This window comes from Pagrus major, chromosome 22 (assembly GCF_040436345.1).
Source record: "Pagrus major chromosome 22, Pma_NU_1.0".
Lineage (NCBI taxonomy): Eukaryota > Metazoa > Chordata > Actinopteri > Spariformes > Sparidae > Pagrus > Pagrus major.
Genome location: NC_133236.1, coordinates 16392812 through 16407665, shown reverse-complemented (window position 1 = coordinate 16407665; position 14854 = coordinate 16392812). Strand labels below are relative to the sequence as shown.

Sequence of the window (14854 nt, the reverse complement as noted above, 5' to 3'; positions counted from 1 at the left end):
AATGTGTAATATTCATTATTTAAAGGTAAACTGAGTACACATGCAGCCCTCCATATAACACTCTCTCCTTGAGGTCGCTTTCAGTCTCAAAAAGGTTGCTGACCTGTTTTAGATTTTTACGGATATCTATACTTGAGAGACTTTTTAAAAAATCACATGACAATATATCATCTGATGTAAACACATCACATTAACAAACATTTTCTTGATTTAATCAAAGAATTGAGACCAAGGTATGTGCCTTGTGGGACATTATACAGTTGGAAAAGTTCTCTTCAGTGGACGAACCATGAAATGTTTGCACTGTTTCATCAATAATATCCTTGTTGTATGGATGTTTCTTGTTACTCTCTAGTCCTGAAATTTTTCCCAAACAGTTCTTCTTTTAAAATCATTGGTGAATTTGCAATAACAACATACAGCAAGGATGAACAAGGACGCACATTACCCAGCAACAAGTATAAGATGTCATTGCTGGTCGTATTTTTTAATTAAGATTATTTGTGTAACCAGGCACTGATGCTTATCACTGTGCCTACATGTGTTCCTCTGTCCTCTCTTTAATCCAGGGTTTTTCCATATTGTTTTTCTTTTTGCTGAGTAAACTGATCTCTCTGAATGTTACGTGCCAGACTACGTATGCCACCCATTCACCAGCACATGTCAGTTTAGGGTAGCATCTGCTCCCTGAGAGCAGCTGAACGAGATGAACTGGGGTCAGAGCGCGTGTTCATGTATTAGTGGAGTCAGGTGACAGGGGCAGGTGACTGTGCTGCACAGGCTGATAAGAGCGAGCAAATAGATGTATTTGAATTAGAGACCAGAGGGACAGAGAAATAGAGAAAGAGGAGGCTGAAATGTCAGAAGTGGAAAGAAAATAAGTGTGAGTGAGACAGAGGAGGAGCAAGATAGCAAGACAAGCAGCAGCTATTTTTAAAAAGAGCATTCAGCTGAATAAAACATCACCCGGCTGCACTCCAAATTACCAGAAATCACAAGGCAGGCGTGAAATAGCCACGTCAAATTATAGCAGGCTTGTCACATATGTTTTGTTTTTTCAGTGACACCAAGCTGGATTATTTTCACATGTAATTTCTCAGATGCAGGACCAGAGAGACCCCCTCCAGTGCGCCGGGATTAACAACCACAAAATGTTTGTTTATGTTCGACAGTATCAGCTGCTTCTTCACCGTCACTTGTGGAAAATAACAACAAAGCTGTTATGAGCGCCTTCGGATCAAAGGCAGTTAATAGTGTGTGAATCTTATAATCGTCTCCTGATTCACATTTGGCCCAGTTCGTAGCCTAGATGCAAGTGTGTCTCTGCTCTTTTTATATTCCACAGAAAACGATCCTCGTCATCCTCACCCCCGTCATCAGCAGTGACATCTGTGTCTAATTATGCATACTGTAGTCTAGACTAGCGCTTCCCAAAATTCAGTCAGATGTGCTCCCACAGTTCTGTCATATAAACTCCTTCATCAACACACGTCATGTTCCTCATTTGTCCCTTTGGATTGGTTTTAAAGATGGATGATATTAAACACAAGGGAAAAGTGGATACTGTTCGAACATTCATTTTTTCCTAAAACTGAGCGTTCAATATTTAGTTCTGTTTTGTACTACTACAACTTGAAGCTAGATGTTTGAGCCATTTAATCTATCAATTAGCTTTTTAAATGAGCTTTCTATTTCAACTGTTTGCACACTACTTTTAGCTATTTCAACATCCCTTCCAGCTGCCTATGTTAAACATTTATCCATTACGTTTATTTATTTTGAACTGTTTATACATTAGCTATTTCAATAATGCATTTCATACTGGTAGCTTTATACACTACTTTTAGCGCCACTATTAGCTGGCTTTAAGCTAGTTATATAAACTGTTTCATTCAATACGCTACTTTTAGCCATCTTTTCAAACCATTTGTAACTTTCAACTGCAGTATTGTAAATGTGCAGAGCAGTACTTTTATCTCACCCTTCCAGCAATTAGAGCTATAACCCAAACACTGGTGGCGCATGTTTATGACGTATGCCTCCGCCATAGTTGTTGTTGTAGCTTACTCCTTCACTGTGTCACTGTGGTTGCTCCTCCCTTCAGCTCTGACAAACCATTCTGTGCTGGTTGGCTTTAAACACGTTGCTACAGACTCAAGAAAAATTATGGTGTACTGCAAAATACAGAGAGATTCATCCCTTAACTAGAGATCTACCCCTAACCCCGATAGGGGTAATTTTAAGTGTTTATGAATACTTTTAGCTGTCTTTTTTTAACCAGTTAACCATTTGAAGGTCAGCATTGAGATTTAGTAACATTACTTTTAGCTCACTGTCTGAACTATTTATGTAAAAGCCCATTCCACAGAGGTTTCTATGACTTGAAGCTAACATGCATGCAAACACATTCTCATAGGAAAATGACAACAAACGTAAATATGGGTCATAATAAGCTACATGGTCATTTTCCTGATAAGGACAGGCTACTTTTCTAGCGATATTTTAGCATTTCTATCACTTTTAGCTAACCGAAGTTTATTACATAAAAATGGCTCCTTGAACTTTTTATTCATTAATTTCAACTAGCTACAACCATTAGTCAATTATTTAAATGTAACAAGGCTATTTTAAGTGAGTTTCCTTTACTATTCGCTAACTGTTTATTCAATACTTTTGGCTATTTCAACAATTTCTATTGCTATTAGCTTGCTAATCATTTATCCATTATTTGTAGCTAACACGGCTCAATATGAATTTTGTCAGATAAAAGGGCTCATTGGCTCAGACATCATGTCATTATTCTGTAAATCTGTCCTTGCTTGTTTTGACTTGTGTTGTCATTCTTGGCAGTGAAAGGACGGTATGCACCACAGGGAATAAGCATCTATTCCCTGAAGAAACTATTTGAAATTCCAGTATCATATTACACAACATGTTCTCGCTTTCTTTTCACTCGTTCTCTCCTCGTGCCCACACAGGCACAATTTTAAAGCAGATAGCCCAAATGGAGCCCTTGAAACAGATACGTCTGTTATTTGAGTTGACCTCGTAAAAGCCTGGAATGAAATCCCAACTCGGAGTACCTACATTAGCAATGACTACAAATTAAAGACTTCCTTCCATCTATCTTTAGTTTTAATGGATCTTATTATAAATTCAAGACAGTGTGGAGTTATTTATTCGGAACAGGTTTTATTTCTTCTTGCTTTATTTCCTTTTATATTTCATCCCTCCTGTCCTCCCCAACCCTCTCCTCCTCCTCCTCCCCTTACTCCCCTGTTGTGTACAGTATCGTCTTATGTGAACCCAGTTTTAGTCCAGCTGTGTTGGGAGTTTTAAAACAAGTCCGTATCAACTGTGTATCAGGTACATAAATCACGTGATTTATTTAATTAGCCAACCCTCCCAGAGATCTCACACTCTGCCGAGAATGCCTTGCTTACTGACCTCATGGAAAACTCCGGCCTGCCAAGGTTTCCTCTCAAATCCCCTAAAAAGGAACCTAAGGAGTACTTTTGGAAATAGACTCTGATAGGGATTTTTTTTTTCACAGTGAAAGAAAAACACAAGACTAAGACAGCCGGACACACACACAGATAGATTGGTGCTTTTGATGGAGCATGGAGTGCTTCTGCAGATAACGTGTGGACGTTGTGGGCGTATTGCGTGATGATGAGAGGGTTTTACTACAACGCAGGTACATTCAGGGCACTGGCAGCCGAGTTGCAGCTCTCTGATCTAACGGTTGGTCGCTGTGGTCTTCAGGCTTGTGATGTTTGAGCCTCAGCTGTGAGCTGGACGAGAGCACATGCTCCCAGGGCCCGATTTGGAGCCCACATAGGGGTAACCGAGTTAAAGTGAACTCAGACAGACGCTTTGCCAATGCACTGTCTCCTCTGGCATTACATCAGATTGCTTGTGATGAATACATCCCGTATCCCGCTATTTCTCTTCCTGCATTGCTCTCTAGCTCTTGTACTGGCTGGACAGGCTCGTTGTTCACTGTCACTGCATATAATGAAAGTTTGATTAGAGAGATTATTCTTACTATTTTACAGCCTGCTGACAGCAACCACAGCGTAATATAGAAGCTGACACAGCTGACTATCATTATAAGTTTTGAATATAATAAAGTACATTTTTGAAAAACTATTCTGAAAAGCCAAAATTGCGACCAAATTCACACAGTGGACATTTTCCTCTCGTTGGGATTCTGACAAATTATTTTCATTTCACCACTTCGCAATTGATTAGCAATTGAATAGATTATGGAATAGTGAAAGTCTGGAGGAACATTGGGCCATATGTCAGGGTAAAACAACATATTTGATAACATGTTAGCTAACATTAGCATTCAATTACTTGTTAGATAATGTTAGTGGCTGAACGCTAATGGTAGCTGTTGTCTAACAGAAGCTAATGGGTTTAATGCTGATAAACAAAGTCCAAAATACAAAATACAAGTAACAAAAGGGCAGGCGACAAAAAAGGAAAATACCAAAGTAATCCAAAAACTAAGGACAAACCAGAAAACCACAAATAAATAAGGAATACAGGGAACACACAAGGACTGGGGAACAGGCACAGGAGCACAGGAGACATGTGGACGAAAACAGGATGATAACACACAAACCAACAAAGAGTGAGGGGACGACACAGGCTTAAATTAACAAGGGGATGAGCTGCAGGTGGAGAGACACTGGGAACAGGGCAGTGCTAACGAGACTGATGTGAGACAGGTGTTGAGAGGGTATTAGACTGGGGAGGAGCACAGGAACACAGGAGGGAGACAGACCTCTACCCCAGAATAATACTGTCTGTACTGTCTACTAGGCAGTGCACAGAGCTGGGCGAAGAGGCTGTGTGTCACAATAAACACCGTAATTGAGAATGCGCTGTATATATGTCCGAAGCATCCTCCTATAACCTGAATAAAATTGGCTTAATTGGAAAATGCTACATTGGGATGGCCAAATTCTGAATATCCAAATGGAATATTTTGTGTACATGACCCGTTTCAAATTCAGATTATTGTCATGTTTGGAATAATTTTGGTAAACTAGTGTGCACGCGCAAGGAAGTCACTGTCACGGAGAAGTTTGATTGTTGGGTCGACAAGGGACGGGAGAGCACTGTTTGGTTTGGTTTCTTTTAATTATGACCACAATCTTTCCATAGTTGTTATCAAGTAGTGTAAACTTAACCAAATGTTAAACTTCAGAGGTGATGGAGCAGAAATGATTGTCATTATTAGGGTTTATTTTTTCATGTTTTATGTTTTTAGATACGACAATCTGCTGCATCGACCGAAAAATATAGTTTTCCTGAATATGAAGTACATAAGGCCTGTTTTTGAGTTTTACCGTAGACCATATGTTACACCTCTGCACCAGTTCCCCTATACTGAATAATACTGCACTGACATTACATCAAGTCAGCAGAACAGCAGAAAGGATTTCTTTCTAATCCATAACTCTGAACTGAAAATAATGAAGCCACTACTCGTATTTTTCCTACTGTGATTACTGCACTCATTGACTTTAAAATATTGATATTTTCTTCCAATAAAATGAATTCCAAGAATTCTTTCCGTTCACACACGGATATTACACAGCAGCTGTCAGCTATGCCTTGTGGGTCAAAAGTCGGAAGGAGTAATGGAGGGAGGTGGGAGGACCAGAGCTGTGTTTGAATTCCTGAATAAACAATCACGGGGTCGTCTGGAGTTTGAGGTGTCTGTGACTGAGAATGGATGGGGGTCTGCGGCTCTACGTCTTGGATGGAAATGGGGCATAATTCGTGGGAAATACAGGATCATAGTTGACTTTGAATGTGACATCTTTGGGTGTCATCCATCGAAATGCTTGATGCGTACAAGTAGCCAAGAGTTACAGTTTGTCGGGTCGTGTAATGATATCTTTGGTCAGCCACAGCTGGAGATGAAAGCGAGCTGTGGAGAAGGCATGCTGGGAAGCAGAGTGGGCTGCTGCTCGAAGACAGCCGGTACCAAACAGATGACACGATCTGTGTTTATTTGCACATTTGTACAGAACATTCCCTGAGCTGCGCGGCATTTGAGCGACGGCGTAAACGCAGATAAGAGTGACGTCACTCTGGGATGTCTGCTCAGGCCACCTGTATGCTGAAGAACTAGGGTAGCCATATACGGCTGAATATTGTGATACTGTGCAACACCTCAGAGCATCACAGAAGGAATTTGTTTACTGAACACTACAATGACACACACAGACGATCATGTCCTGTTAGCAGAGCTGTAAATTTTGTAAAGTGCTCCATTTAATCTGCTTCAACAAGAGTTTTTAACTAACTGCTGACTGACTGAAGTTTGTGCTTGTATTTCAAATTTGTCTGTCTTTTAAAGTTGCTATGGAGTAAATACAATAGTCAAGATAAATTGCTAATCCACACATTTTCCCCAGAAACTACCATGATATACTACATTGTGACTTGGGAAATATTTATAATCCATAGCATTAGTTTATGATGGGTTAAAGCTGTAGCTAAAAGACACATTTACACTTGAGAAAATTGTATTCAAAAACACATACAAGAAATCAGTTGTTAAAACAGCAAACACTGTGAATTATTTCCAAAAGTAATTAGCCACATGAGATGCTATCATTTCATTCTACCTGTAATCCAGCAGGCTACTGTTTTCACCTTTGCCTCTCAGTCTGGAATTAAACCCTGCACCACACACGCACAACCACACACACACATACACTGATGAGTGTATTATAGAGCGTGGCACTGGCTGGTCTCCAGGGTGCAGAGATGTCTGAGGACATTATCATGTCACTGAACCCCACAGAGCGATGCTGCCACCAGCATTTCTGTTACTGAATCCACATCCTGAAGTTTCCTCTACAGAGACGCTGTGGAGGCTTGTTTGATATAATGTATGTGTATATAACACGCCATGTTTCATAACGTGTACCAGTGTGCACATTGTTTGCATGTTGGGGACAGTTTTTAGACACACACTGGTTCCAACAGCTTCTCCTTTTAATAAATTCCTGATAAATGCACTGCTTCCCTGAGCGTCCTGCCGCATTAGGAGAGGTGATGTTCTCGATGAATAGGATGTGCTCCTCATCTTGTTGGCGAGCACAAATTGTGCCTGGTAATCAATGAAAATTTAATTGAGTGACAGAGAACTGGAGCCCTAACAGGCACATTATACCGTTCTTTGATGTATTTTCAAAGCCTGTTTTCATCCCTACCTAATTAATCAGTGTAATGAAGACTTTGGATGCAGTAATGTCGTGTTTTAGAAGCAGACACCACTTGAAAGGAAGTGAAGCTGTCATCTGTGGAGGCAGACAAGCGACACTGGACCCAACGGTGAAACGACAGCCAGCACCAACAATATCATGTGCATTGCTACGATTGAGCAGTGTTGGAAAATAACAGACATTTGATTTAGAATATCTCACTGAGGGTTAGCGCTAAATAAAGCTGTGCGCCCATCTGCTAAAAATTAATTTAAGAGGATTCAAAATTGTTAAACAAATTAGTTTGTAATAATGTGTTCGAGGACATGAAATTAAATCCAAATGACAAAATATTGGCAGTGCTTTAGAATTGCAAAGATATCTTCAGGGAATATTTCCCCCCTCTGTTAAATGATTTTTAAATTAGGACTAGCCTGTTGCTGGAGGCTTCAGCTTAAATGATTGGCTGTAAATTACGATTACTTAATGAGAGGCAGCAGGGAGGAGGGAAGAGTTTAGAGTATGGTGCACCTGTGTTCTGCCTCCCCTGCTTGTTTGTGTTGCCTAATAAGCAATTTAAGGGCTCTTATCACCTTTCAGTGTTATGCAATTTTCATATTTTCATTCACATGATAATTACAGAAATTAGGTTATGAGACAATCAGCCGCGGGTTGCGGCAAAGTCTTTGATTCTCCTTTTATATGTTTCAACAATCCTTTACACAAATTGAGAAACTGAGCTAGTTTTAGAGTGAATAACTGTTTCCTTGTGAAAAACCTGAGTCTGTAATTCCCAAGATGTCTCCTCTGTGTTTTCCCCCGTCTATCCATGAAATATGTGTAAATAGTTGCAGCTGCACGTGCTCAGTATTAATGCGTCAGCTTCAGACAGCTGGTGCAAGAGTCTGGGGTTCTTCAGATGTCAATCAACCCTCTTTGGTCCGTTGTTTTTTTCACCTTTCAGAGCGGTGAGGCTGCACTTTTTCTCTGCCACTAGCAATGACTGTAATCCATGTAAACAGAGCGAGTGGCCCTGGTGGCTTTATCCCCTGCGTGCCAGGACAAGCCGTGGAGACGTCCTGTCTCATGATAACTTTGTCAGTGTTGTGGGAAGCGGGTGAAGCTTGGGGAAGAGAGGGGACGACGAGCTTGTCATGTGGGCTGCTCTCTCACACGGCGGTGGGACTGCTGGCCCTGTCACCTCCAGCTTGTGTGTCTGCAGTTGACGAGCGCCGCTGTCACTCCGGTCGTCCCCATGTCTCGATAAGCTGCTCCCTGCTGCTGACAGCTGCTGACAGACCTGCAGCTCAGCCTCTGTGCTCACCTGAACGCACTGTCCTGCTCTTTCTGTAATGAATGGTTTATAATATTTAGGCCTGTACTGTAATAACTCTAGAAATGGACACAGCACTTCTTCATGCTATTCTGTAGTAACTTTAAATAAGAAATAACACAGTCACAATATATTAGTTAGACTACAAGTGATCAGCCGTGCACGATCTCTTTGGTTCTTTCACGGTCAAGAGCTTTTTATCCACTGCTCCTTTCTTAAACATATAGAAACATGGTATCTAAAAGTATTATGGATCCCACTGATTTTCTTGCGAGACCTGTCCTACTAAGCTTCTGATTGGTTGCCGTTGTTGGTTTCGTTCTCTATGCTTGACTCAGACCAATGACTCATAGTGTAGGTCTGGTTATGTCTGTTTTTGTTGCATTTTTGATACGGCGGTCTTCAGCTGCTCCTCTCAGGGGTCACTCATCCTCTCCACTCCCAGTGTGTCTCTGGCCTAGGCAAAGCCGTCAGGCTGGTTTGCAAACCTAGCTGAAGGGGTCGGTTTGTTTACCAGGACTACAGCTTATTTTACAAACAAACCACATGTCAAACACAGCCATTTACACCAGACAACCACTGAACATACAGTTAGCTAGCTAATTCTTGTCTCTTTTGTGAGACAGTAATTAATTGTGGCCCACTGACATCCTCCCTCCCTTAGGTTTTCCTGGCGACTACAAGGGCACCCAGGGGTGTGTGGACATGGGAGGACATCCCAGAAAGAAGCAGTTGGCCATGGGCAAAGTGGTCCCAACAATCTCCCTCCCTCTGGTTGTCTGCCAGACTATCAACGTCACAAAAATCTCCGTCAGATTTATTACATTTTTAAACGGAAAAAAGGCACTTATCAGTTGAACTCCACCGCTTATCTTGCCTTCTCCACTGAGAAACTTGTTGGATGTGGCCTATTTAGCATGGGGTACCAGAACCATGAAGCCTTTGTCATGCAAAAAGTTAATTTAACTGTGGGGGTACGTCCCACTTTCACAGTTCTACAAGGTCGTCATTAAGATCATAAACTGGCCAGAGGATTTGTTTCTGGTAAAACTGATGACTAATCAGAACATCATCTCTCTAGTCATCTCTCCGTCATATTTCTTTGTGGGGACGAGAATAAAAATAAGCAATGGCACTAAGAAGCACAGTGTCTTAGCGGGTCAGGTTTTTCCTTTCACAGGCAGATACATCAGTTGTAATGGCTCTCATTTTGGCGGCACAACTGGGAAAGCTTTAAACAGATTTGGCACCAGACAGACAGATGGCTCAACCGCACAGATCAGTGTGACAATAAAACCAGAGCCCAAAGAATTAAATCAACTCCCAGAGTAATTACATTCAAACTATTGGTCAGCCTTTTCCATTTGCTGATCCCATTGTTATCAGGGACATCATCTCTCAGCTCCCGTGTACAACAGGGTCCACGTGTGGGGAATATATTTCAGGCGGTGATGATGTTGCGTGCAAGGACGCCATATCCTGTGGGACAATTGGAGCTAGAGGATGACGTTATGAGACAAAAGGTTGACACTTGGGCTGAAATGTGCCGCAGAGGAAGCTCAGATCTGTCCTGAAATTCATGAGCTCCACAGTTGTGTGTGTGCAGAATCACTTAGTCGGGATGAGTCATGCCATATCTGAAATTGGCTGGTGCTGGTGGTGAGCGCTCGATAGTATTCTCCACGTGGCCATTTCAGGGAGTGAAGACGCCTCTGACAAAGTAAATAGTTTATCAGCTATTGTCTATTTCATAGGAACTAAATTTTAAAAAGCTTCTCCTCCAAACTTTTTACATGTCCTGTGCCATGGAGCTGCTTAATTGACTCTGAGCTTTGGGAGGATTTTTGGGCTGTGTCACTGTTCAGAGGACTCAGTGGAGCCCACACAAACCACATGGCTGACTTTGTTTATTGTGCTGTCGGGGTTTCATAATGCAAAGATTCACAGCAGGATAACAAGTGAATTTATTAGATAAACAAAAGCAAAACATTTGCAATGCAGCTTGTGCTGTTCTGTTTATTTGGTTTGGAAAAATGTACAGAGACTAATTAGGTGCAAATGTACTCATTAGCTGGAGCCACTCCACAGAGACCAATTGTCAATGAATTATTCAAGCTCTCTCTCCCACACACGACATCAATACTTGGTCATTCCTGCCACCACAATACTGTGCATTCTCATCTCCAATTGCATTCTGCCGCTGTGAAATGAAAAGTCTTTGAATTTATCAGAAGTGCTGCTTGAAGAATACAAATCATTTATATCTGTCTACTCTAGGTTTGACTATCTTCCCCAGCCTCCAGCCTTCTTTTTTCTGACCCTTGTCCTCTGCACTGTAGATTTAATTAGTTCTGCCCCAGTAACCCCGCTCCTTTCTCCCTCTTCCCCTCAGGATATGGCCATGCAGCCCCCAGCACAGATGGAGGGAAGGTGTTTTGTATGATCTACGCCCTCCTGGGCATCCCCCTCACCTTGGTCATGTTCCAGAGCGTCGGTGAGCGCATCAACACCTTCGTCAGGTACCTACTCCACCGCCTGAAGAAGTGCCTTGGCATGAGGCGTACTGAGGTCTCCATGGTCAACATGGTGATCATCGGCTTCATATCTTGCATGAGCACACTGTGTGTAGGGGCGCTAGCCTTCTCCCACTTTGAGGGATGGAGCTTCTTTCATGCTTACTACTACTGCTTCATCACGCTCACCACCATTGGCTTCGGGGACTATGTGGCGCTGCAGAGTGAGTCTGCTCTGCAGACCAAGCCAGAGTATGTGGCCTTCAGCTTCATCTATATCCTGACGGGCCTGGCTGTGATCGGAGCCTTCCTCAACTTAGCAGTGCTGCGGTTCATGACCATGAACGCCGAGGACGAGAAGCGGGATGCTGAGCAGAGGGCTCTACTCGCTCATAACGGTCAGGCGGGTGGACACATCCACTGTTCTGTAGACCCAGCCTCCTCCTCCTCCACGCCATCAGGTTGCGGCGGAGGAAGCGCAGTTGGAGGAAGTGGGGGAGGAGCAGCGAGCCGGGGTCTACGAAACGTTTACGCCGAGGTGCTCCACTTCCAATCCATGTGCTCCTGCCTTTGGTACAAGAGTCGAGAGAAGCTGCAATACTCCATACCCATGATCATCCCACGTGACCTCTCCACCTCGGACACCTACATGGAGCAGGGAGAGGCGTTTTCCAACCCCCTGCACTCTAACGGTTGCGTGTGCAGCCTGCAGCGCCACTCAGGCATCAGCTCAGTTTCCACTGGTCTGCACAGCATCAACACCTACAGAAGACTCAATAAACGCAGGAGCTCCATCTGAATCAGGAGGACTTCATGCGTCAAGGTCAAGTCCCACTTGTGTGCACCATGTGGTGAGGGAGGGCCCTTCTACTGTGGTACTAGATTGGATGTGGACATCAGATGGACACAGTTCTAAAAAGGGGCATGACTCCTGATGTTTGCTGCTTTCTGACACTGAAGAGCCTGCTGCTGCAGTCTCCAGCCGTGTATTTAACTTCCATTAGTTAAGCACAAACCATTTAGGACTAACATCATTACTGATGTCACTGAGAAATAACGCTAATGGTTGTTTAAGAAGCACTCGTTTCACAAACTGTTGCTGTTTAAAGACAGGGACAGAAACACACGTGCAGCTCTGCACGTCTGAATTCTAATGTTAAATATCATTATATTGAATTCAGTGTTTTCTTTTTTGTTTATTAGACAGAATTTCATGTTCTTATATGAAAAAGGGACAAAGTACACTGTGAGATATGTTTTTAAGGGGGACTGGGGGTGTATTTACTGTACATAACGCCCAGCTCAAAAATATTTTATTGAATAATCTTTAATCCACTTTTTCCAAAAAGACTTTCCAAAAGGAATCTTTGGTTGTTAAGTATTAAACTCACTGCAGTGAAATTAAAACGTGTATATATTTGGACACTTCACTAGTAGGAGGAGGGAAAGTCTATTTTTTCAGTGAAAGTTTTCAGAAAATGTTCTCAGTGTCTTCTCTTGTGTGTCTGTAACTGAAGTTCAGGTTCAAGCCAAACTTTCTGATCTGTTTCATGTTGTTTTTCCCTCCATTGGAAAACTCATATTAACGACAATTAGATGACTGATTGTTTTGATGGTGAATGATTGAGCAGGTTTGGCTTCAATGTCTTGTTGAAGGACGGGACAGTTGTAACTGTTGTAAAAGTGTCTCTAACCACTAGGCCTCCCTGCCGACTCTTTCAGACCTCACTGTTGTATTTTGTACAAATCACTATGAATTTATTTTTCATAGTTTGTTCCTGTATATAAATATATATGTATTTATATATGTGTATATATATATATATATATATATATATATATATATATATATATATATATATATATATACATATACATATATGTATATGTATATACATATATGTATATATATATTTATATATATATATATATATATATATATATATATATATATATATATATATATATATATATTTCTTTTTTTTAATTTACTCGTTGCTTGTCATGTTTTCATCAACCCGGTCTTATCAATCTCCTTACAAATATCACAACTTTACATATACACATAGCGTACAGTGCATCCGTCTAGTCCGGTTTTGCGTGCAGGTGAAACAACAGTCGTTCCCATTAACCTCTGTGGAGAGCAGATCCATAGTCATGTGACCTTCATCATCATCCATAGTCAGGTGACCTTCGTCATCATGGTAACTACAATAGAAGTGGTTGCTATTTGGTTTTGGCAATCTTACATTTAAAAGAAGATGACGTTACGTACATGGTGTTACATAGGTACGAATGACATACTGTAAAACATTACCTCGACCGTGAATGTTTCTGCCTGAGTCACGTCAGAAAGATTTTCATCAGCAATGGTGATTGTTTAATTGTTCATATCAATCATTTGTGTTTATCTGCATTACTCCTGTGAGTGTTTATCCGCTGCAAACAGCCAAATAACTTACTGTACATTAGCTGTAAGCTAGCAAGCGACAACAAGCAGAGGGTGTTTGTGCCTGTGTGTTTTAATTCAGGATAACCTCCCACTGAACTCAGCACTCAACAAAGACTCTGGTTCTCTCTTATTTCCGTATTTTCCCCTCCTCTCTGTAAGGTTACATTCATGAAGTACATGTCTCCTCCAGCTCCAGTCAGAAGTCAACATTACAGTACATGAACCCCTGACAATGGAAGTCACCTCTGTAAATCGCTGCTGTTGTCAGGTTGATATACGGGAGTGAAGATAATCTTGCGCCGTTTATTTTGTCAGAAGGTCTGGCTCTGCGATCCACTCTCAGTGGACTCACACAACATTCAGCAAATGTCTTTTGTTTTGTTTTAAGAGACCCCTAGTGGCAGAAATGAAATATTGTGCATTTAATTTACTGACGTAGGTTAAGACGAGTCAAGGTTGATCTTTGGTTTCACGCGGGACATGAACACCGTCACCGTGAAAGTCCTGTGTTTGATTGACCCACGCATCAACCCCCACCTCCCTACTTGGACTTTTCAGTCTTTGTACTACGTCACCTGACACTTTTACACATCTTTTTTCATCCGTGGGAATGATTGTTGTATCACCTGCATGCAAACTTGGACACAAACGTATACGGCACACAATTTGGATGTCTAAAGTCGTGTTATTTGTACACAGATTGAAGCGACTGGGCTGTTTTTCAGATAGCACAACTATATTCTAATAGTTTAACTAAGAGCATGTAAGCTCACTTTGTGCATAGTCATATCTTATTCACTGCTGCACCTTAGAAAACTGTTGTATATGCTTTAGGACACTGGAATTCAGTGCATTATTTTGTTTTATTTTTTTATTTAATGGAATCACGTTATGTTTTGTTTTGTAAATGGTATGCCCTGAATAATTCTTTCTTGTGTTATCCGTCTGAGATGTTTGACCTGATGCTCTGTGTTATTAATGATTGAGAATAATAGCAGTACACCTCACTAATAAATGGCCTCAGAGTTTGCACCTCATGCACTTACAGGGGGTCTTTGCTCCAGCCCCACGTAAACACACTTGATTCAGCCAACTGAGGTCTTTATGCATCGTTTGTTCTTGTTTTAGACCTCTGAAGGAGTTTTCTTACGTCTTCTTTATTTTTTTTTTATCCATAGTTTTTCTTTACAATGTCTCAATATTTTAGTCACATCACGTTCATTTCAGTCACATTTTCATTTTTTTTTCTACTGGAACGTTCTTATGAACTGCAACATGCCTGATGACATTGTTCAGCATCTTTCATGAACTGAAAGAGGGA

At 41.5% G+C, this 14854-nt stretch overlaps 1 protein-coding gene across 1 annotated transcript in view; it reads left to right on the top strand.

Annotated features, from left to right (window-relative positions):
* The window catches only part of kcnk3a (potassium channel, subfamily K, member 3a), a 32722-nt gene extending 20842 nt beyond the window's left edge, over nt 1-11880 (top strand). The window contains exon 2 of the mRNA XM_073493217.1: nt 10961-11880. Coding sequence (XP_073349318.1) covers nt 10961-11880 — 920 coding nt within the window. The remainder of the gene's footprint in view (nt 1-10960) is intronic.
* Nucleotides 11881-14854: the final 2974 nt, after the last annotated feature.